At 47.6% G+C, this 24,408-nt stretch overlaps 1 protein-coding gene and 1 long non-coding RNA gene across 2 annotated transcripts in view; one reads left to right on the top strand and one right to left on the bottom strand.

The window, feature by feature from the left end:
• The window catches only part of MAN1C1 (mannosidase alpha class 1C member 1), a 133,330-nt gene that overhangs the window by 60,558 nt on the left and 48,364 nt on the right, over nucleotides 1-24,408 (bottom strand). Inside the window, exon 2 of the mRNA XM_008148063.3 lies at nucleotides 20,514-20,610. Within this exon, the coding sequence (XP_008146285.2) occupies nucleotides 20,514-20,610 (97 nt within the window). The remainder of the gene's footprint in view (nucleotides 1-20,513; nucleotides 20,611-24,408) is intronic.
• On the top strand, nucleotides 853-8,265 carry LOC114233916 (uncharacterized). Its single transcript, XR_003620109.2, has 4 exons — nucleotides 853-956; nucleotides 6,767-6,846; nucleotides 7,725-7,923; nucleotides 8,071-8,265. It is a non-coding gene; the product is annotated as an uncharacterized LOC114233916 (long non-coding RNA).

Raw genomic sequence — 24,408 nt, 5'->3', positions numbered from 1 at the left:
GGTCTATTCTTAGTTGTGTTAATCAATCAGATATGGTTGCTGCCCTCTTGGTTAATGAATCATAATGTAAATATCTGTGTTTTCCGATGGTCTTAGGCTCTATAGCAGCGGTTCTCAACCTGAGACCCGCTAGCAGGGTCGCCTAAGACCATCGGAAAACACAGATATTTACATTACGATTCATAACAGTAGCAAAATTACAGTTATGAAGTAGCAACGAAAATAATTTTATGGTTGGGGGTCACTACAATATGAGGAGCTGTATTAAAGGGTCGCGGCATTAGAAAGGTTGAGAACCACTGCATCTAGAGCCTTAGTTTGACCCAGCACTGTTCCTTTCCATGGGACTCATTCATTGCCTCTACAGACTTTATTAAGCACCTACTATATGCCAACACTGAGACTCTGGAGCTGCTACTGTTATGACTGCAAAATAAGTAGTGGGCCTATTGGACTTTTTAAAATTCAACTAGCCGCCTTGGTCTTTGGCCACCTCTTCTTCTACAGGTCCCTGAGTGTCCTTCTCTTTGAGAGCAGGAAATATCACCTACAATCCAAGCCTCACCAGCTTAGAAATAACCAAAGCAACAGGGATTGCCATCCATACCTGCCTTTCCTTTCTCAAGCAGGAAAACCTGTTCCCTCCTGGAACATGGTGATGCGGCAATGGACTGGATCTTTGTGTCCCCTCACATTTCATATGTTGAAATCCTAACTCCCAATGTGATGGTATTAGGAGGTGAGGCCTTTTGGAGGTCATTAGGTCATAAGGGTGAAAACCTCACAATGGATTAGGGCCCCTTTAAAGGGAACCCCAGGGAGTGCTCTCACCCTTCTGCTATGTGAGGACACAGCAAGGAGATGGTTATTTATGAACCAGGAAGCCAGCTCGCAAGCAGGCAGTGAGTCTGCTGGTACTTTGATCCTGGACTTCCCGGCCTCTAGAATTGTGAGAAGTGTTTGCTCTTTAAGCCACTGAATCGGCGGTATTTTTATATATAGCAGCCCCAGCTAACTAGGACAGATGCTGACTGGTGGGGGCAAGATGCTCTTCCACCCGCTCCAGTGCTCCCTTGCTTAGTGCCCTAGGGTTACTCAGTTCAGCAGGTCTTGGACTCCTGCATGGCAGTGCACACTGGCTGTGTTTCATCTGGACAGATCTATGCATTCCCAGGTCCTGGGCTCAGGAAGATGCAAGTGCCTAAGCCCCGGCTTGAACTGAGTGAGTAATATATTTTTTCAGGGACTTTCTCAAATACTTTCCAAGACAGCAGCCCTTTGGTACTGACTTGGGATTGAACTCACCACCACCTCAGGTTCTAAGATCACATATGTAGTTTTCTAACATTCTATGTTTAAAAAATATTGTCATATGAGTCTTCTGATTTCATCCTTCTGACCCTAACCCTTTGAGGCTGGCCGCCAGAGTTAGAAAATAGCCTCCCATTTTACAGATGAGGAAACTGAGGTCTGAAGGTGAATTCCTTAGGATCACATAGTCTTCCTACCTGGCTCAGTCCAGTGGTCTTTCAACTAAATAGCTCATGCCCTCTCGTAAATAAGGCCGGGTGGGGAGCAGAGCGACAGGGAGGGAGGGGTTAGTACTGCAGTGTGCCCAGCACCTCATTAGGTACCACACCCAGGTTAGATGCCATTGTGCCCATTTCAAGATGAGGAAACAAATCTAGGGAAGCTGAGTGATTTGCCCAATGTAATGACAGTAACAAGCGGTAAAGCAAACAATTCAAACCCAGGTTTTGAATCTCCACAATGGCAGGCAGAGACCTACTTTCTAGAAACAGAGTTAATGGGGTCCTGGTCTGTGAGTGACAAGAAATCAGTAGGACAAAATAAGGTGTGGGTCACATGCTGACTTCTGAAAGCCGTTCTCAGAGGGGAGAGTTGAGCTGTTTGAGGCTGGTGGCATCGGGGAACTCCTAAGCTATCCTCTGAAGGAGCCCACCTTGAAAAAAAATGAGTCACTTATGTTATTCTAGGAGGTTTGTTTTTAAAAACAATGTTTTAAAAATATATTTTTATTAATTTCAGAGAGAAAGGGAGAGGGAGATAGAAACATCAATGATGACTGAGAATCATCTGATCGGCTGCCTCCTGCATGGCCCCCATTGGGGATTGAGCCCGCAATCTGGGCATGTGCTCTGACCGAGAACGGAACCATGACCTCCGGGTTCACAGGTCAACACTCAACACTGAGCCACACCTGCCGAGCGAGCTAAAAACAGTAAGTTTTAAGGTCAAATAAAATGAGACTGTCAGTCTGGAAGGAAGAAGGGCTGTCCCAGAATTACGGCTCCAGTATGCATTGTTATCTCAGGCCACGCTCTTGGATTTTGCCCAAAAATACTTATTTTGGCAGGAGACCTTCACCTCCTTCATGCGTTGGGGCTGTGGGTGAGTGTTACTGGCTCTGGGCAATGGGAAGATTCCAACTGAGGTAGGCAGTGGAGCTGCCACCAGTTCCCAGAACACCTTTTCTATCAACCACTCCAGTTTGCAGCATCTGAACGCTCCACAGAGAAATGAACAGAAACAGCTTCTCCATAGCCAGTTTGAGACTTCAGATGTGATCTATCCCAGGCCCCCGTGGACAGGAAACAGAAGCTGAGCTCCTGCCCTGGGACAGGGGCTGGAGACCTGCTCCCTTCTGCTCCCACCACCTGCATCTTAGCTGTTTGCAGCTGTCTTCCCCATGAGATTACGAGCAATGTAAGAGGGCCCAGGTCTGATTTATCTCTGAAATCTCCAGTGTCTAATCCAATACTTGGAACTCTGCAGTTCAACAATGGCTCATTGAATAGACAAATAAATCAGTAACTGATAAGTCTTGTCTAGTGACTACTTTGCTGTACCAGGGGCCCAGCTGGATAGGACTGTGAGGATGACATAGGGAGGAAGAGGTAAAATTGTTCAAGGTTATAGCAGAAGAACAGCGTCTGGGCAGGGAGAACAGATGCTGACCTTTCCAACCTCAAAGCCTGCAGTAGCTTTCCCAGTTGTCCTATACCCTTTTGAAGCTCTCAAATGCATTTTCTTCTCAAGATAAAGTACTTCAAAGGCACCCAACTCTCTGGTTAAGTAAAGAGAATGTGAGCAGATTATCTATTGATTGTCAGTACCCCCACTCCCCGGGGTGTGTGTGTTACAGATTAATAGCCATCCCCTCCCATTCTACGCCCCCACCCCCACCCCCAGCTCTGCATGGAGCACTGATGGGCCAAGAGGCAGCATGATGGGAGGTCCAGAGGCCAGGGCATTGAACGGCCTGATTTTAGTGCTTCAGAAATCTCTGCCTTTGTGCGATGGCTTTCTATGTTGGCATTTCCGCTCCTTGGGTTTTAAAGAATGAGAAATCTGTGGTTGATCACATATTCAGCAACCAAGTGCACTTATTCGAAGACCTAAATTGCAGAAATAACTCGCGTGATTAGCTGAATGAATATGAGTCTGGATCATCAAGCTCAATCTATGGATAAATCAGGAAGAGAAAACTGGGCCGAGTGGAGGGCAAGCCCTCCCCATCCAGCTCTTCTGCTGGGCCAAGACATCCATTCCCTGCCAAGCGGAATCCTCGGAGATGCTTTCCCTTGTAATGTCCACGTATCAGGGCTGGTCACACTCAGTGCCCCAGCTCCAAGGTCTGAAGAAGAGCTCCAAGGTCTGAGGCAGCGGGACCTCTGTTGTCCTCAACGGGCAGAGCTTTGGCTGCTGAGCCAGGCCAGTGAGGATCATGAGAAGAGAGCCCTGGTCTCACCTCCAGGCTACAAGCCTGTCCTCGTGTTCACTGGTAAGTCCCTGCAAAACAGGTCTTACCTTCTGGCCCTGACCTTGGATTTGCCCAGTCTAGCAGTAACTCCCCAGCACAGCCCCACAGCCCTTGTTCCAGAATCTGCCTCTCCCTCATACCCTTCTTTTCCCAGCACTTCCTGCTGAGCGTTCAGGTGCCTTGTGCATGCCCAACTCTCCCCAGAGTGGCCTGCAAGATCCCGCAGCCAGAGCCCAGTGTTTGCAAGGAGCCTGTTCAGATCCTCCCAGCACAAGTGCTCGCTCAGCCCGATTATACTTCAGCCCCGGCCCCAGGCCATCCAACCCTGCTGAGCTGTGCAGGCGCGCTCACGCTCCCCTGTGGTGGGTCTCCAGTTGCCTCTTCCTGGCCTGATGGTTTCCTAGAAGGCACCTCCCAGGGACTGAGAACCACCTCTAGGTTATAGTGACACAGCACAAATGCCACTGCTTCTTCCTTTCTGTTCCCACTGTGCAATTGTGGGCCTGAGGGGAGTCTGAGAGGCCAGGTCTCAGGCCGGGCAATCACTGAGTAAAGAGCTGCTGGGAGGAAGTAGGGGACAGGCAGCCTTACACCACACAGTGGGAGGTGAAACAGATCTAACCTTTTGTATCAGAAGCTTCTGGGTCAAAGGGCTTGGGTTCTAATCCTGACTCTACAATTTGCTGGCTGTGTGACCCGGCCAAGGTACATAACCTCTCTGCCCCTCAGTAGCTTCATCTGTAAAATGCAGCTATTTCTGTACAGAATCATTTGTAAGATCTAATAGACAATATATCTAAAGCACTCAGCAGAGTGACATGTGGTAAATGCTTGGACATGCTAGCTAGTCCTGGTCTAAAAATGTATCCTAAGGAAACATTAGGATAAGTATGCAAAGATTAGTGAATTGAATTAGGAAATTAATCTCACCATTGGTTAGAACAGTAAAAAAAAATCAGATATAATCTAAATTTGCAGTAATAGGAATGAGAATATATATATAAAATATGTACATATATATGTGAATATATATACATATACATACACACATACATATAAAATCCATCCATTCAACAGAATACCACACAGCCATTAAGTCTGACAATATAGGTGTTTAGTATTTAACAGCTTGAAAAGGTAATCACAAAATACTGATAAGTAAAACAAGACAGTATTATCATATAATTCTACGGATGCAAAAATACATATTTATATCTATTCATTTTCACAGGATGTATCTAAAGAGACACATGAAACAATGGGCCACCTCTGGCTGGTGGGATTTCAGAAGCCTTTTTTCCAGTTCTTACTTGTAATTTCTAGTTTCTCCACAGTGGTCATATATTACATTTAACTTTTTTTTAAAGGAAAAAAAAGAGATAAAGTAATTTTTAGGGTAGAAAAAGGTTTTCACACTCAGATAATTCCAACAGGAATAAAGGGACTTGTTCAAACGCATCACTCTCCAACTGGGAAGAGGCATGACGAACAGCAGCCTCAGAAGAGGGAGAATCCACGTGTCAAGGTTTAGTGTCTGTGAAGAGTGGCTCCAAAATGAAAGTGTCTCCGGCATCCTTATGTGTCCTTCCCCATCGCTCCGTCCCGTGGGACACCAACCTTGAAAGTCAGCAACAAACCAGATATGAACCGTGCCCTCCTCCCGGGGAATGCAACATCGGAGGATCAGGATGACAGCAAATTTCTATTTGACTCCAAAAAGAGACCTTTCCCGCTGAGATGAGGAACTCTGGGGCATAAATCAGCTCTCTGGAAGGAGAGGCATTTTAACAGGCTCAGCTGGAGGTCGGGGGAAACAGAAGTCTAAACATCTCCGTGTCATAACTTTGTCAGCTGTGTTGAAGTTGACAAGATGCTTACCCAGCACCTCAAGACAGATGCCAAATTGAAGTGGTTAAATGGGTAAGCTATAGTCACTACGGAGCTTCTTCAGCAAGCTCGTGCCCGGCGGCCTGCTTGTCTCTGCTCCCCACACCTGGACTCAGGACAGGAGCTGACTGGTTTATTCACCTGCCCGCCTCCAGCATCTGAACTGCTGAAGCCAGCACTGGATGTAAGGGTCAGTCAGAAGCTGTGCCTGCCTTCAGGAAGCAGTTTCTACCACCGAGCTTGTTCTTCAAAGAGAGAAACACAAATCTAATATACCTCCAAAAGGAACAGCAGGACTGGAGGCAGGAAGGACGACACAGGGGATAGAGAGAGGCTGTTCTGCCACTGAGCCTCAGGAGAGACAAAGGGGGCAAAGCTGCCCACTTTCCCTCTTATTGACCAGAGAAGGGAGCAGAGATATGCTGAAGTGGTGAGGAGCAGGTTGGAACGGCAAGCAGGGGTCTGCAGGTGGGCTGGCCAACGGGATGAGCTCTTCCTTGGAAGGTGGGAAGGTAGGGTCCAACAGTGCCCAAGGAGACGGGCCATTTATGATAAAAAAGCTCCTCGAGGCTTTTCTTACCAAAAGCATTCAAAATATTTTTGCTGGGTATGTAGGAAGGTGGGGCTGACACATCCACACCACCAGCCCTTCTCAGCCACATTTCAGAAACAGTGCAAAGTTACAGGGAGAATATACTATGTTACCTAAGGACAGGCTGGCCCCCAAGTACCAAGTGCCAGTAAGCACCCCCATTTCACAGCTGTTCTGCTGCCATTTGCAAATGCTCCTGTTCACCAAACAGCTGCTGAGTGAAAACCCCTGGACACACCCACCCACTCACACCATTCAGATGCTCTCCAGGCCACACAGCCTTCCTGCTGACCCAGGGGCCTGCCGCCTCCGATAAAGTGGGACCCCAACCCAGGCGGCAGACTCAGCACAGAGGGGCAGGGGATCACCCTTGCCAAAGGCACCTTGGCAAATGGAGCTGTGGGAAGGGGCCTAATCACTTCGGGAGCAAAGGACTTTAGACGAGGAGGTTCCTAATGGGTTGTGCATCAGAACCACTGATGGAGATTCTGTTTTTAATACAGATCCTGGGCACGCTCCAGATCCACTGAATCAGAATTTATGGGGTGGAACCCAGAAGTCCATGTTTGCAAAAGCTCTGCAGGTAATTCTGATGCTTTCCCCTGGTTAAGAGCCACAGATTGGTCCAAACCACTCATTTCATAGATAGCAAGACCATCCCAGGGAGGAGTGGGGAAAGAGTGATGTCCAAGGTCACACAGGCAGTCATTGGCAGAGCAGGGATGGACACAACTCTCCTGCTTTCCTGGGCAGCTCTGACAGTATTAACAGATCATGGCGATGGTGGTATTAGCAGCTACTATTTCTCGATACTACTCTAAGCCTTTACATGTACTAATTGGATTCTCACAACCACTCTATGAGGTAGGTATTGTTATTCCCTTTTTTTTTTTTTTTCCCTATGGGAGAACATTATAGCACAGAGAGGTTAATTCAATTGCCCAAGCTCACACAGTGAGAAAGGGGTGAAATGATGGCCAGGAAGCCTGGTGCCAAAACCTGTGATCCTAACCAGTTGGTGTAACTGCCTCAAATCACCAGGATCCTCTCTCAGGGGTTTTGCTTCCTCTTACGAGTGAGTTGAACTGCAGATTCTGGGATGTTTCTGGAGAAATGATCTCTGTAGAGCTGTCCAGCTTTGCACCCTGAAGGAGGAGGCAGAGCCGCAGCCCTGACCCTCGGAACCTGGGGGAGCCTAGACAGTAGGTCTCGGCCGTTGGCTAAGGGACCGGCTTTTGCACTTATGCTTGGGTCTGGGTGTGATTCGCGGCCCAGGAATTCAAGGCCCTGCAGATGAAGCCACGTCACAGTGGGAAGAACCGGAGAGGTGGCATTTCCCAGCCCAGCCCCCTGACATCCCCTCAGACTGTGGAGAGGGTCATGCCTTGTCGGGGGTGCTTGGGATTTTGTCCTTCTGTGGTTTGGGGAAGATAAATAACAACGCTGGCTTTGTTTTTACAGCCTAATGCAGGGGAGAGGGACAATGGACCAAGGCTGAACAGGGTCAGCAGAGAACGTCACAACCTCCTTTCAATCAATATACACAAAGACCCTGCTTTGCCATTCACTGTTACCTCTGGGTCCCGCCAAAACCCTTGGATCTGATGCTACCCCAGTGATGCACGAGGCAGGAACCCGGACGTGTGGGCTCTGGATGCAGGTAAGCCTGGTTTGAACCGCCACTCTGCAGGCTCGGACCAGTTACTCCTCCTCTCAGAGTCGCAGTTTCCTTGTCATAACAACACCTGCCTCAGAGGGGTACCGTGAGGAACAAAGGAAACGCACTAAAAGGTGCCTGTACTACCAGGTGGCACCTGCGGCGACACCCTTCCCACGGCCACTAAGGGAGACCAGAACCTGAGCTGTTGGTGGCTTTATCTGCCAGCTTTAAGCACCACCAGGAGAGGAAGGGACTCCTGCCCCTCGAGTCTGAGCAGTCACGGCTGCTAGGCCCCTCACCTGGCGAGGAAGACAAGGACGCAGGAGCAGGGCTGTCCTCTGACTTCCATGGGCCCTACTACCATTAAAAAAAAATACTAAAAATGATCTTTTACAATTGCATTGATATAAAGTTGAATATAATTCAGGCTGGAGTCATTATTATCTGCTCATTATTATATTCATATTTTTCTTCTGATTTTAAAAGAAATTAAAGTACTTTTGTGAACACTGGCGCTGTGCCTAATGGAGACGTTGGCCCGGGGCAGGGGCAGCTGGGGAGTGCCTCTCTGGGTGCCGGGTGCTCAGACTCAGTCCCTTCACTCCAGGTCTGCAGCCTCTGTCTCCCCTCACACACCCCTCTCTCTCTCTGAGAGAAAACACTCCACCCAGCCTGACCTCCTAGGCTTGGCCTGTGCTGTTCCTTCACCTATAACGTTTCGTTGGTGTTTGTCAAAATCCAACCTCTCCCATGTGATGCCTCTCAAATGCCACTATCTTTGTGATTCCCCTGCAATGAAATGTGGGGAGCTTCATGAAAACTTGGTAAACAGTCTCAGAAACTTGCTCAGCAACTCTCCTGAGAGACACATTCTCTCCTGCTCGTGTGTCTTAGGCACGCGCTCTGTCTGGCAGCACAGCCAGGTGTTATCTGTCTCCTGTCCAATGAGCTCATCGTGTCTTGTTCATTTTTGCATCCTCTTTCTCACTTCATACCCAGCTTAGAATCTGGCACACAGTAGGTACTCAATGCAAAGTAGTGGAATTAAATTAAAACTTAAGAAATAACTTAAACTCTCCACGCCCCCACATGCTATCAGTTACTTGTTGCAAAACAATATGCAGATGCATTTCTGGGCGATTTCTATTTCGGGAACAGTGTTATTTGGGGAGCTGAGCCCTGCCTGCTGGATAAGAAACAGGCTGATGGCCTCCGCCACGGTGGCTCCCTTCCTCCCCGTCCTAATCATTTGCTTGGCCATCGGTGGGATAAGACAACAGCAATTATCCCCACATGGTCTATTTCCAGAATTCAAAATTATTGGGGGAGAAAATGCAATTGTGCTTTATCCAGTGATTAAAAAGCAAGAGCCTTGGAGTTCAAATCGCCTTGCAGACTTGATGAAAAGAAAAACAAACTTGAGTATTAGCCCCAAATTGTGCTGACAACACACTTCTGGGTCTCTTTGTTCTCCTCCAGGCTCTCTTCAGAAATGTTCAACAATTCCCATTGAGCCCTGTATGGTTCTCATCCGACCGTTCATGCTTTGGAGAGCAGCCCTCTGTGGAGCAGGGATCTGAACTGCCTGTCCGAGAGGCCCCAAGGGGTGGGGGGAATGAAGTCTTGGCTCCCACCTCCCAGAAAAGTGGTTCTAGTTTGGTCCTCACCCTGTGTGGTGCCACCGTGACTAGTGTGGCATCTTTTTCTCCATCACTGAGTTAGGTGCCCACTTGGATGCACCAGGCTCTCTTCAGCCAGGGAGAAACACACCCAAAAGTGGCCTAATCATTCCTATTTTAGGACCTACAAGTAACATGAGAGACCATATGCCAGACACCCACGCTGTATGTAGAGAGAGAAGCTCAGAGAGGGACATGCCTTGTCTGGGTCACAGAACAGATAAGATGGCCACGAAGCAATTAGAAGCCAGTTCTCCTGGCTCTTGGGGCCTGGGGTGGGGAGAAAGTCCTGGGGAGCTACATTCCTGGGGCCCTATTTATATACCAGCAGTGCTCACAGATGGTCTCTTACCATGCTGCCCGCTGCCCGCTGCCCCCGCACCCCACTAAACAGCTTTTTTTTTTTTTAAGGGAGCCCAAGGTGAATAATGAGAGAATCAGAGAGAACTTCACTTTTCAAAAAAATTTTATTGATTTTTAGAGGGAGAGAGAGAAACATCGATTAGCTGCCTTCTGCACAGCCCTTACCAGGGATTGAGCCCCCAATCCGGCCATGTGCCTGAACAGGAATCAAACCAGCAACCTTTCAGTGCATGGGATGATGCCCAACCAACCGAGCCACACCGACCATGGTCCCACTAAACATCTTTCAGACCCCAAGGGGCCATGGATTTACTCAATCGCCCCTCTAGGCCTGTGCACATGTATTTCTGTGCCCATAAACCCTTCTCTTATGCTTCTTAAAAAAAAAAAAAGTTTATCTCTTTTTAAAAATAACTTTTATTTATTGATTTTTAAAGAGAAAGAAACATCAATTTGTTGTTCCACTTATTTATGCATTCATTCGCTGATTCTTGTATGTTCCCTGACCAGGGATCGAACCTGCAACTTTGCATATTGGGATGATGCTCTAACCAACTGAGCTAGCCAGCCAGGGCCTCTTATACTTCTTCATTCATGTTTCTGGCCCTAGTGTAGAGGTCACCTCCCCCAGGAAACCTTTTTGAAGCCGATCCCTCCCAGAATGAGTTAAGGAGCCCTTGTAGTGAGTTTGTATTTCATAGCACTTATATTGCCTTAACTGAAATTACAAGTCCATGCCTTCATTTCCCCACTAGCCTGGGAGGTTCATGAGGGTGTCCATCTGCTCCCTGTTGCTTCCTCTGTGTCTAGAACACTGTCTGGCACACAGTAGGCACTGAACAATCCTTGACAGACAAAGAAATGTTCTCCTGTGATCCCAGTGACAATCATGTAAGAAGGTGTCATCATCCCCATCCCACAGGAGAGAAAATCAAGGCCCAGAAAGGAAACATGACACTCACCCAGTGTCATGGGCAGAGCAGGATTTGGAGAACTCAAGTCTTCTGACTCCCAGGTCTACATTTTCTCCCCTTTCTAGGCACAGTAACTGAACTAGAGAAATTCTAGTTCATGCCCTCTTGGGCCTGTGTGTCTCAGCTGGGGTGGGCTGGGAAATAGAGGCCACCCCATTTCACGGGGAAGACAGGTGGAGTGGGGATAGTGAAGGAGGACACTGCCAACCATTCCTTCTGCAAGGAGCACTTGGAGCAGGTGGCCTGGGAGCCCAGACTCCCCACTAAGTTAAGGCAGGAAGAACAGGGACCCTCTCCAGACCAGGGCTGAGCAGGCGGTACAGGGCAGCTCAGCTCCAGGGAGCACAGGCCCAGGAAGCTGGGGCTTTGAACACAGGGTGAGGTGGAGGCTTGTTTAGGAGGGAGGAAGCATTCAGCAGGAGGCTAATATTAAGCATACTGACAACAGCAAACATTGGTGAGGATAATGGAGCAACTAGAACTCATCATAGCTAGTGGGACTACCGATTGGTTTATTCACTTTGGAAAACTGGCAGCATTCAACTTAAGCTCAACATACTATAATACAGTATGACCTAGCAATTCAAATCCTGGGTGGAACTCAACATAAATGACTGCTTATTTCTGCCAAAAAATGTGCAAAAAGTGTTTACAACTCTCAAAAGCATGCACAGCCACTTTGGAAAATAGTCTAGCAGTTCTTCAAAAGGATATACATGGAGTTACCAAGTGACCCAACAATTCTACTCCTAGGCATATGCCCAAGAGAAAACCTATGTCCACATAAAAACTTATACATGAATATTCATAGCAGCATTATATATAATAGCCAAAAAAGTAGATATAATCTCAATGTCCAAAACTGCTGAATGGATAAATAAAATGTGGTATGTCCATACAGTAGAATATTATTTGGCAATAAAGAGGAATGAAGTACTGATACTTGGCTACAATGTGAATGAACCTTGAAATATGCTAAGTGAAAGAAACAGCCGGATATAATTCCTTTTACATGAAATGTTCAGATTAGACAAAGCTATATAGGAATGGAAAGTATATTAGTAATGGCCGAGGGTAATGAAAATAACCAGTCACTAAATTTTAAACTAAAACAAAAAAAGCGTTCAAAGCGACTTTACTCATAATTACCAACTACTGGAAACAAAACTGTCCAGCAAGACTAGAATGCGTAAACTTGAAAAATGAACTACAGTTTAGAATATAATTATGAGTGAAAAAAGTAAACCATAAAACAGTATATACAATATAATATGAAATTTTAAAGCAGATAAAACAAATCTAAGGTGACAGAAGTCAGAGCAGTGGTGACTCTTGGGGGCTACTGACTAGGAGGGTCTGAGGGAACCTTCTGTGGTGATGGAAATGCTCTCGTCTGCGGGGTTGGTTACGGGGATGAATCCGTATGTAAAATTCATTCTGCTGTGTACTTAAGATTTCTGCATTTTACTGTATGCAAGTTATAAGTTACATCTCAAATTTTAAAAGTAATTAAAAGGAAAAGAAAAAGATAGAGGCTCAAGTTAAAAAGCAGGGTTCAAGTCCTGGCTGTCAGACCTTTGCGAGTCCCTGTCCCTCTCAGTGCCCTTTATCCCATCATCAGACAATTGGACCAGCTGGTTTCAAAGAATCCAACTGGCACCACAAGTCTGAGATTTTGGGAATTCACACACCTATTTGCCACTGAGTTTGCTGGGCAATTTGGCAAATGCTTGCCTCAGTGCCGTGCAAAGGAAAGGGGGCTGGCTGGCTGCTGTGGGCTCAGCCTTGTTTCCAAGGAAGAAAAGATCTATGGAAAGTGGGTGGGAGCACGTTGCCACCGGGAATGTCAGTTTCAATATGAATCATCTTATGTCTCCCCAGCAACTTGTTCTGGGAATAGATACCCTGACTCACTCCTTCCCGACAGGAACAAGACCTGCTACTAAAATTTCAGGTTCAAGAGAAGCAGCACAGCCCAAGGAGCCTCGCAGAGGTGAAAAACAACAACAAAACCAACCCAGTGACCAACCAGGAATCACAGAGAGGACAGGGAGGGCCCAGGGTACGGACCTCTTTGTTCGAGGCCCAAAGGAGGATGCCGCCTCCGGAGGCTGCTGGCGCCAGGGCTGGGACGGGGACCCACGACTCCTAACCTCGAGTTTTCTTTTTACAACAACCTGCTACTATATTTTCTAGAGAAATAAATTATGCTCTGTGCTGGTAGGAAGCCTTTTAAAGAAAAAGTAAAAGAGAACAGCCAAGATGCATCTTAATTAGAAACTGCTTGGGAAAAAATCTTTGAGGCAGGAGGGTGCGGAGCGCCATGCCATGAATGGTCAGCGGGACCACAGTGTGAAAATAAGCAGGCTAATTTGGAGACGAATGATTTGCTTTGATAATTCCCAGTGTGCCCCCATGGGACCTTCTGGTCTTCAGAAGGTGGCTGAAGACTCATGGATGTGTCATTCAAGGCCACAGAGAGACCATCCTGGGTGACAGCATCTGACCTGTGACTGCCAGTTCCGCCTGTCCTTCCCATATGGGGGGCTCATGTTTTAATCCCGTTCCCTTCCTTGTGCTAAAGGCCCGTCTGCCGGGACCAGGTGCCTCTAACCCATTTGCTCTGCAATGTGACAGCCTCTGGCCTCCAGATGGAGCAACTAGGGCTCCAAAAACATGTGACTCCCGGGAAGGTCTTTCTGCTGCCCTTAAGACTGACCCATTCTATCCAAGGAATTGCCACATCACCACTTCCGAGGCCGATGACAGCTCTTTCTCCAAACAGACTCAAGGCCTGGGTCAGGAATGTGCGCAACGGCCTGCCAGTGATTTCCCAAGAACTATGGACACTTGGTATTTTGTTTTTCTTTTTTAAAAAAGAAAAAGTACTCATGAAACAAAACTCATAAAAAGAGGTTGCAGTATTTTCAGCCAGATGCATCAAAGTGCTCTGTTACCTAATAAAAGGGGAGAAGGAAAGGAAATTAGGAAGGATGTGTGTGTGTGCAGAGAAAAAAAACACTCAAGTTCTGTGAGGACTTACTATGTGCTAGAAAGTGTGCTGGGGCTACTAACCCTGTCCCCTGCCCCCTGCCCTTTTTACAGGTGAGTAAACTGAGGTTCAGAGAACTTTGTGACTTGCCCAATTTCATCCAGCTGGTAAATGCTGGGGATTTGAGCCTGGGCGTATATCCAAAGTCAAAACTGCTGCCTCCCGGAAACAAAGTCAGAGATCCGTGGAAACAACATGGAGATTCGAGGAAAATTGGGGAAGCAGGTGGTTTTCACAAACTGGCAAAGTGTGCAGTTCCCCAGGCAGCCACACTGGTAGAGAAACTGTCACCCACAAAAGACCCAGTGAGACTGGTGTGTACGTGTAGAAGGCTGCGAACAGTTTGCAGAAGGCACTACTGAGTCACACGCCAGAAAGCAATTGTAAAAATGACATCCTGGGGCCTGGATTTATTCCCTCTTCAACATCATATTTGCTCCGTTTACAAGGCAAAGATGATTTTTCTCTTTGCCAAGGCCAAGCATTCCCAGCCTGTGATCTGAAAATCATGCTCTGTTCATTTTGCCTCTTAACTCACCCAAGGCCATAAATCATCCCTCGAAATAGGGATTTGGTTGGCAGTTCCATCAGGGATTCACAGGGTAGAGGCAGAATCCAATTTGGGGCTCTCACAGTCATCCTGGGCCAGCTCGAGAGGGGGCGTTGCTTTTGGCCATGCAAGCACCTCCGTCCTCCACAGAGAAGATGCCTGAGATCACATCTGCTGACCAGGCAGGACGGCTGCTCTTACAGGGTCAGTTTGCTGATTCTAACTGCACTTTGTGACAGAGGAAGAGGTCAAGGCAGCGAAGAGAATGAGAGGATGAGAGAGCAAAGCAGGGCCTACCCCTTCCCCAGCCAAACCCAGGACGTAGGGCAGGCAGAGACTGCAAGAGGCAATTCTTTCATTCTACAAAACTTACCAAGAGCCTATTATGATCCTTTCCTTGGAATATAATTATTCTCACAATTATTTTATAATAAATATAACAATGGCAGCAGCTTATAGCTAGTGAGTGTACATGGGCAGGTGTTTAGACACATTGGCTTTATCTAATCCTCACAATTGTTGGGTGAAATAGGTATTATCCTCACTGTACAGATGGAGAAACTGAGGTGCAAAGAGGTTAAGAAACTGGCCCAGGCCACATTACTAGTAAGTGGCAGAGCCAGAATTCAAACTCAGGTTTGTCCGGTTCCCAAATCCATGTACCTCTCAGCTTTCAATTAGGTGTTTTTAGGTTATTGGACAGGGTTAAATATTTTCCTGTGCTGGGAGAAAGGAGGGACACCTGAATCTTTTTTCCAAGCCCTGAACACTCAGTTGATGTCCAATAAATACTGATGCCTACAGATGGGTGGCTGCAGAACCTGGCCATGAAGTACACATCTTCCCCGGCTCCCAGGAGGGCAGTGGAGTAAAGATGCAACATCACCAACCCTGAGGCCATCCCTCTGCCCAGTTCCCTTCTCGATAGCCACTGTATGTGACCGCTGAGGAACAGGGCAGCATGGTGGCCGATGAATTGGGTTTTGGAATCCAACAGACCTATGATCAAGTCCCTGCTTGATAACTGTGTGACCAAGCAAGTCCCAAAAGTCACCAAGTCTCAGTTTCCTCATCTGTGAAATGAGGATAAGATAGGTAAGGGCTGTGAGGAGAATACAAGGGAGTGTAGCAACAATGCCTGATGTGACGCATGTACAGGGAGCGGTAGCATCTTGGCCCCCAAATCATACACTTCCCCACAGCTTGCTCCTGCTAAAGTTTTGAGAATGTCTAGTTCCTGGTGGTGATTTGGCCATGACCACAGGCCCATGTTTCAACAATCTGGCCTTGGACATTTTGCCAATCTCAGAGTGGGTGGTGCCAATCCTAGAATTAATATGCTGTGCCACCCTTCCCTTCTCTGAGCTTGATTTCCCCAACTCTAAGACGAGGGAGTCAGACTTGCCTTGGAGGGCCTCTCGGTGGCCACCTCCTAGCACTCTGTGCCCTGTGAAGATTTCCCCACTGCCAAGCAGGATGAAATTCTCACAGATTGCTCTGGCTTCTTGGGAGCATGAATGCTCATTAAGTGCTTCAAGGCTGGCAGCTGGCACCCAGTGTGAGGTGTCACTAACTCCTGGCCCAGAAACCCTAATGCTAGCAGGAGGCCGATTTATCTCACGGCCTTGAACCCTAATCTTCCTCTGCCTCTCCCCTGTTAAAAATGCAATTGTAAGCTGCTTAAATGAAGGGGTGAGAGTTACAATGCCTACTAGTGGGCTGCCCATACACAATCTCTGCCATACACACCCAAGGGCTGGGGGAACGGAAGGAGGGATCAGGCTGGCAAAGTCCTGGAGTCCTCCTGTGGGTCCCTGGGTCCAGAGGGCTTAGGCACCCCTTGGTCAAAGCAGGAGAAGCACACACTGTTCCAGGGGCCTTATATCCTCCTCAGAGCAGCTGCATTTGAAGAACGCTGCTGCCTATGTGCCAGGCATGAATATGAGCACTTCTCATGTGGTGACTCATTTAGTTCTTAAGACAATCTTGTGGGTAGGTACTGTTGTCCCCACTTTATAGCTGGGATGCCAAGGCCCAGAAAGGTTAAGAAACTTGCCCAAGATCACATCTAGTAAGTGGCACAACAGCGTGCAAATCCAAGCTACCTGGCCCCAAGAGTCCATGCTCCTCACTTAGCTTATTTGAAATCCCCCCACATTCTAGCAGCAGCCCCTTCTTATAGGTGAGGAAGCTGGGCCTCTGCTGCTTATAGATGGTGCCTCTACTCTCCACTCCTGGATTCCATTCTGCAAGTGGCAGGCTCTCGTCTGTGACTTAATGGTGATAAGAGCACTGCCATCAAGTGCCAGCTCTGTGCCTGGCATGGGAGTAGGCCCTGCACACGTCTTCTCTCTAACTGTCACCACAAGCCCAGGAGGCAGTGGCCTCTGTCCCACTCTGCAGTCAGAGTCCACACAGCTGCTAAATGGCAACTCAGAGCTTCCACTCAGGCCCACTGGGTCCTAAGTCCATGCTATTTCCACCACCCCACTGGACACTTACTGTCCCATCTGGCCACCTCTCAGAGGAAAGGGAAAGGGGCCGGAGCCCAGGTGAGGAGCATGCCATGTCCTCTTTGCTCACAGTCTCTGGAGTCTTGGGAACATTTCCTGATGGGGCCTGCTCAGCAGGAGGCTGGTAAAAAGGAAGCCATTTTGACAATGAATTGCTTAGGACACAAGAACTGGCTTGAGAGACACCTCACTTAGCGGTCTTGTCACAAAGTAAGAACATATTCAGGGAGGGGCACATGATCGGTTGGGAGGGGGATTCAATTTGGTGCAATGCCACACAGGAAGACCAGGCTACCATCTGATGTCCTCACTGCAGCTCCTGTAAATCCTGCAAAGCCAGGCACTGGTGTGAACTCATTACCTTTCCCCATATCCAGCCCTCCTGGCCCCACAGGCCTGGAGAGGAGGCTGCAAGAGCCCGTGTCCAAACAGCACCAGGGGCAGCCCAGGGTCCCCTGCACATCCACTCAGCCAGGTGGGGCAGGGTGGGCACTGCTGCCACCTGATCGTTCCCCAGACGTCCCAGTTTATTGGGAGGTCACTGATGACGGCAGCAGCCAGGGTCCAGGAATGATGTTGCCCAGCCACCCACATGAGTCCAGAAAAAGAAGTGGGATAAGACAAGCAGTGTAATTCAGGCCAGTTCATCTCCTTTTATCTTTGGAAATTGCCTGGCTTCAAAGCCCCACATGGGTCTACCCCAAACTTGCCTGCCCCAGGCTCCTAGATTGCCCTAAGCCCTCTTCTCCGCATCACAAGACCCATTTGTGGTAACAGTAATCATAGCCCTACCGGTTAAGCAGGTCCTGTGTGTCAGGCAGGCCTGCGCTGGGGGTTGATGTCTTTATTAGCTCTACTTTACAGAAAAAAATCAGGCCCAGACAGAAATGACTTGCCCAAGGTCACACACCAGGAAGTTGTGAAGTCTGAATTTGAACCCTGGTGTGTTGGGTTTGAGGCACAGAATCTTCTAGTAAAGCCAGTGAAGGACTGCTCACGTGCTCACCTGTGGTCACCTTCTACTGGTCCCTCTCTCTGAGAGCACCTGGACAGACCTCAGGGACCCGGGGAGGGCTGCCAGTGTATGTCTTGGCAGATCTGGTGGAGTTTCTGCTGTGCCATTTACCCCATATCCCTAGTAATCAGCATCGGGCAAGGCACCCAACAAGCATCTGTTGAGTGAAAAAGTGAGTAAATCAAGACCAGTTCTCCCTGCTGGTGCCTGGGTCCTTACACATCCTCCTTTCCCAGGAGCCGGACCCACTGTGGCTCATTTTCTGACTGCAGAAGGAAGGCTCTGCTCGCTGCCAGGATGGCTGTAGGCACTGGGTATTGGGGCACCCAGGGCTCTGCCAAAGCCATACTTGGGAGACAGATAACCCATGGGACCTCAGAACACTCTATGGGCTCACATGGGCAACTGCCAAACACATTTCTTGCAATGGAAATTGTAAATCACTCCTATATACTTGCAGGTTCAGGCACACTTTCATAGCAGCCCAGTGTGAAGGATGAACGAACAGGGGCCCAGAGAGGTTAAGTGACCTGAATTTAGTCACACAGATAGTTCAAGGCAGAATGAGAACTTGTACTTAGGTCTTCTGACTCAAGGTCCAGTGTCTTTCCACTATTCCAGGCTCCCACTCTCCACCAGGCTCACAGATTGGAAAGGGGCAGGAGGGTTGAGATTTACATCTGGGGCCTTGAGGGATTTTGCAAAATGGGACTTGGTTTAGCCTAATTCCTCCCAGAGTGCTCCCCATGGCGCTCCCTCTCTCCCGGTTGACAGTTTGATTAATAGCTACGCCCATGCTGTGCAGGGTCAGAAATCAACAGCCTTGCCCCAACCTCCACCAATCCCCTGACTATCTGCAGATAGTTAGGAAGAAAGAGAGAAGAAGCCTCCTGGATCACATCCCTGACTTACACTAGAAGCCAAAGCTCCAACAGCCGAGATCCACACCAGCCATCTTTCCCAGTGTGGATGTGGGCTGTGGGGAAGGTCTGTGTTCTAGGCAGGCAAGGCCGCTGCGCACCTAACCTGGAATCCACACATTGCCTATTTGAGGGTAAAGAAACATCTGTCATCCTCCCCTCTCACTCAGGAGTCCTCTCTAGGCATTTATCCTAAGACAACATTTTATGCACAAAGATGATAATTGCTACATTATTTTTAAGAGCGAAAAATTGGAAACAACCTTTGTCCAACATTAGTGGATAGTTAAATGAATTATGGCACATCCCGGCAATAACTGCAACCACTAACAGCATTCTTTATGAAAAAATTTAAATGAGTTAGAGAAACACTTATGATATAACATTAAGTCAAGAAAACAAAAAGAAAGGACATAAAATAGTATATAGAAGGGGAGAAAAGCACACAGAAGAAAAGATTGGATGGATATGAGCCAAGATGTCAGCAGAGGCTGCATCTATTGGTAGAAAGAGATTTTTTTGGCCTGCTTTACATTTTTTTTTATACATTCTCAATTCCCTACAATCCTATGATAATTGGGGGGGCAGGGGAGCTACCCAAATACACACCCACCTCCTCACAAGGGGAGTGAATTGTCTGAACAGCCAGAACGGTTGTGAAGCTGGACGGTTAGAGGAAGGAAGGGAGGTCCCTTTTCCCACAACACAAGTCCTCCTGCCAGGGCCATACATTGGGGGGCTGCCCCTTATAAACCTGCTTTTGAGATTTTCCTGGGACTTGTGATCTGACTTGGTTCTTTGGGTCTCGATTTCAGGAGCCTATGTCTCTAGGGGATGAGGAATACAGGTACTGAATTTTTCCGTCTCCAGCCCCAGCTAGCTCCTGCCTCTCAGGGAAGAAGGGAGTCAGGCTGCCTCCAGCATCTTTTCACATAAGAGACCTGCACAGAGGGGAGCTGGCAACTTGGATGAATGTTAAATTTGAAACCCAAGGCTCTGCCCACAATAAGGCACCCTGCAGTCTCTTCGGCTGAGAGAGGCTTTTAAGGTGCTGGGTTAGGGGAATCGCAGGCCAAAGACAAGCCACCGACACACAGCAGAATCTGTGCTGCTCCCTCACACGTTCACCGAGTCAGAGAGCGCGACACCCCCCTGGACCCTAAAGGCAGCGTATGCGGCCGTCTCATTGGAAATGTGTCAGTTTCTCTGTGAAAACACCCAATGTCGTTTTACAGCTGTCCTTGGAAGGGTGGGTTAAACAAGTCTGCACCACTCACGGTCCCCACTTACATTTCCAGTTTGTTTGAGCTAAGAAATAAGTGATCGGGGCACACAAAGAAGTGTGTGAGGAGAGTAATGGTTGCCCCAGATCTAGAAAGCTCAGAAACCTAAACAGTCCAGAAGGAACCCAGACTTGGAGAAATAGGCACACAGCTCAGGAGGTAAAAACAGCAACAACAATAAGTTCAGCTCAGCCACCGGGGGGGGAGGGGGGGGCAGTGGGCCTCCCCGACGGCCACTCACCAAACATGTTGCCCTGGTAGCCGTCCTTTGTGAGGGGCTGGAGCTCGTTTTTCCCCATCGCGTAACGCTTGTAGCTCTGCCAGGCGAACTGCATCATCTGTAAGAAAAGGTGGGCAACGTGAGCATGGCGACTCCCCAGAGTGCGGACTGGCCACCCAGCTTTGCCCTTTGCAACAGGGTTTGAAATCACATTCAAAAAATAATCTTCCAAATTGAGGAAAATGACTTCCTCTTGCTATAATTTTATTCTTAGTTACAGCTGCCCGGAAGGCCATTGTCCTTGGACAACCCCACGTGTCCAGAACCGAGGCATAGATTTCCTAGAGAAGACGGTCGGAGCCAAAGCAAAGGCCCACCTCGTCCGGGAAGGCTCCTCTGTTTTGCTCTGGCCTCAAGTGATCCTCTGAAGGAAGGAACAACTCACTGAATGATGCCCGTTACAATCAGATGGAACAATCCCCGAGCGCAGGATAGCGAAATCCATTTTGTAGAAAAGGAGACAGGTCATACAGGAGGCGACTTGCCCAAGGTTACACAGTGAATCAGTGCTGGGAATTGAACTCGTGCCTCTGGCTCCGAAGCGTTAAGACTGTCCCCAAAGCCTTGGTGCTGTCCCCACATGAGTCTCTTCGAACCCTCCAACATTTGGCTGGACCTACCCTGGCGGTCCCAGGCTCCCTGGCACCCCAGCTGGTCACTGTTATTTTTTGTTTTCCTGGCTCTGAACTATAAACCCCTTGAAGTCAGAAACTACCTGGATCTTGCCTCAGTTTCTCCCACAGCACCCAGCACAGGGCTTGGCACAGGTAGGCAGCGATGAGTATCTGTCAACTTTGTCACCGAGCATGTGAGTTGTTACTACATTAAGGCAACTATGTCCGCTCCTTGGGAGCATTACACTGGAACTTGGTCCCCTGGCTGCACTTGGCACTGAGCTGGAGGAATGCAAGGTGACAGTGGCCCTAGCCCACTTCCCTAGGGTCTCCTTTATTTGCTCCTATGGTGCCGCCTTTTTGCCTTTGCAGCAGGCTGCAGAGCAGGAGAGCAGAGCAGAGCTCTGGGGTGACTGTGAGGCCGAGGAGGGAACCAGGGCAGGCAGCTAAGGGACAGATGGGTGGGGAGCAGCTTGGTACAGTGGAAAGAACTCTATCTCTGTCACTATCTCTTTGACTTTGGCCAGTGACTAAACATCTCTGAGCCTCAGTTGCTTCATCTTTGAATTGGGAATAACAGGCCTGCTTTACCACATCCTGAAAGGTTTAAATGAAATGCCCGGTTTCTGACCTGACACAGCAAGTGATCAACAAACACTGGTTGGTCAGCTTTTAACATACCCATCTGGTTCTCCTAGCCCAGTAGTCGGCACTGCGGCTTGCGTGCCACATGCGGCTCTTTGGCCGCTTGAGTGTGGCTCTTCCACAAAATACCACGGCCTGGGCGAGTCTATTTTGAAGAAGTGGCACTAGAAGAAGTTTAAGTTTAAAAAATTTGGCTCTCAAAAGAAATTTCAATCGTTGTAGTGTTGATATTTGGCTCTGTTGACTAATGAGTTTGCCGACCACTGGCCTAGCCTCTTCTGTTCACCCCTCCTTCCATCCATCCTATAGGTCCTCAAATTTCAGCTGGAGGGCTTGTAAAAAGGGCCCCATTCCTGAGTTTTTGATTCAGCAGGCCTGGGGTGGGCCCAAGAGTTTGTTTTTCTGACAAGTTCCCATGTGACACTGCTGGTCCACGGGCCACATGTGAGAACACTGATCTATCAGATGTGTTTATTTTTTGTCACCTCACTTCCAGGCTTTCTTTTGTTTTTCTTCTATCTCTGGCCTCCCTTCCTGCCTCAGCCCCCTCCTTCTGGACATTTCTACCCGCATCCTCTGTGTTCTGCGGCTCCATCACTTCTAGGCACATCAGGATAGTAACTTCTGCTGTGCTTGCTGCACAGACCAGGAGGGCAGACGTGACACATCTATGGCCTGTGCTCTCTCTTTTTTTTTTTTTTTTTCCCAATTTTTTTTATTAAGGTATTATATGTGTACATATTTTACCATTGCCACCCCCCACCCCACTCCCATGTATGCCCTCACCCCCCAGAGTTTTGCATCCATTGGTTATGCTTATATGCATGCATACAAGTCCTTTGATTGATCTCTTATCTCCCCCACCTCTCCCTAACTTTCCCCCTGTAATTTGACAGTCTGTTTGATGCTTTACTGTCTCTGTATCTATCTTTTTGTTCAAGTTTATAATGTTCTTTATTACCCATAAATGAGTGAGATCATGTGATATTTTTCTTTCATTGACTGACTTATTTCACTTAACATAATGTTCTCCAATTCCATCCAGGTTGCTGCAAATGATGAGAATTCCTTCTTTTTTATGGCAGCATAGTATTCCATTGTGTAGATGTACCACAGTTTTCTGATCCAGTCATCTGCTGACGGGCACCTAGGCTGTTTCCAAATCTTAGCTATGGTGAATTGTGCTGCTATGAACATAGGGGTGCATATATCCTTTCTGATTGGTGTTTCTAGTTTCTTCGGATATATTCCCAGGAGTGGGATTACTGGGTCAAATGGGAGTTCCATTTTCAGTTTTTTGAGGAAGCTCCATACTGTTCTCCACAGTGGCTGCACCAGTCTGCATTCCCACCAGCAGTGCACGAGGGTTCCTTTTTCTCCACATCCTCGCCAACACTTGTCGTTTGTTGATTTGTTGATGATAGCCATTCTGACAGGTGTGAGATGGTACCGCATTGTTGTTTTGATTTGCATCTCTCGGATAATTAGTGACGTTGAGCATGTTTTCATGTGTCTCTTGGCCTTCCTTCTGTCTTCTTTTGAAAAGCTTCTATTTAGGTCTGTTGCCCATTTCTTTATTGGATCATTTATCTTCCTTTTATGAAGTTGTATAAGCTGCATGTAGATGTTGGAGATCAAACCTTTATCAGTGATGCCATTTGCAAATATGTTCTCCCATGCAGTAGGCCTTCTTGTTGTTTTGTTAATGGTTTCTTTTGCTGTGAAAAAGCTTTTTATTTTGATGTAGTCCCATTTGTTAATTTTCTCTTTAGCTTCCATTGCCCTAGGTGCAGTGTCAGTGAAGAATTTCTTTTGGCATATGTCTGAGATTTTGCTACCTGTGGATTGCTCTAGTATTTTTATGGTTTCCCATCTTATGTTTAAGTCCTGTATCCATTTTGAGTTTATTTTTGTGTATGGCGTAAGTTGGTGATCAAGCTTCATTTTTTTGCATGTATCTGTCCAATTTTCCCAACACCATTTATTGAAGAGACTGTCTTGACTCCATTGTATGTTCATGCCTCCTTTGTCAAATATTAATTGAGCATAGTGGTTTGGGTCGATATCTGGATTCTCTATTCTGTTCCACTGATCTATATGTCTGTTCTTGTGCCAGTACCAGGCTGTTTTGAGAACAGTGGCTTTGTAATACAGCTTGAAATCTGGTATTGAGATCCCTCCTACTTTATTCTTCTTTCGCAGGATTGCTGTGGCTATTCGGGGTCTTTTTTTATTCCAGATGAATTTTTGGAGAGTTCTTTCAAGGTCTGTGAAATATGCCATTGGTATTTTAATGGGGAGTGCATTGAATCTATAGATTGCTTTGGGTAGTATGGACATTTTAATGATGTTGATTCTACCAATCCATGAACATGGTATGTTCTTCCATCTGTTTACGTCTTCCTCTATCTCTTTTTTCAGTGTCCTGTAGTTTTCCTCATATAGGTCTTTTACCTCCTTAGTTAAGTTTATTCCTAGGTATCTTAATTTTTTTGGTGCGATGGTAAATGGGATTGCCTTTTTAGTCTCTCTGTCTGTAAGTTCACTATTGGTGTATAGAAAGGCCATAGATTTCTTGGCGTTAATTTTGTATCCTG

The sequence above is a fragment of the Eptesicus fuscus genome, chromosome 9, assembly GCF_027574615.1.
Source record: "Eptesicus fuscus isolate TK198812 chromosome 9, DD_ASM_mEF_20220401, whole genome shotgun sequence".
NCBI lineage: Eukaryota > Metazoa > Chordata > Mammalia > Chiroptera > Vespertilionidae > Eptesicus > Eptesicus fuscus.
Note: the sequence above shows the minus strand (reverse complement) of the source record. Positions and strands in the feature narration are given on the sequence as shown.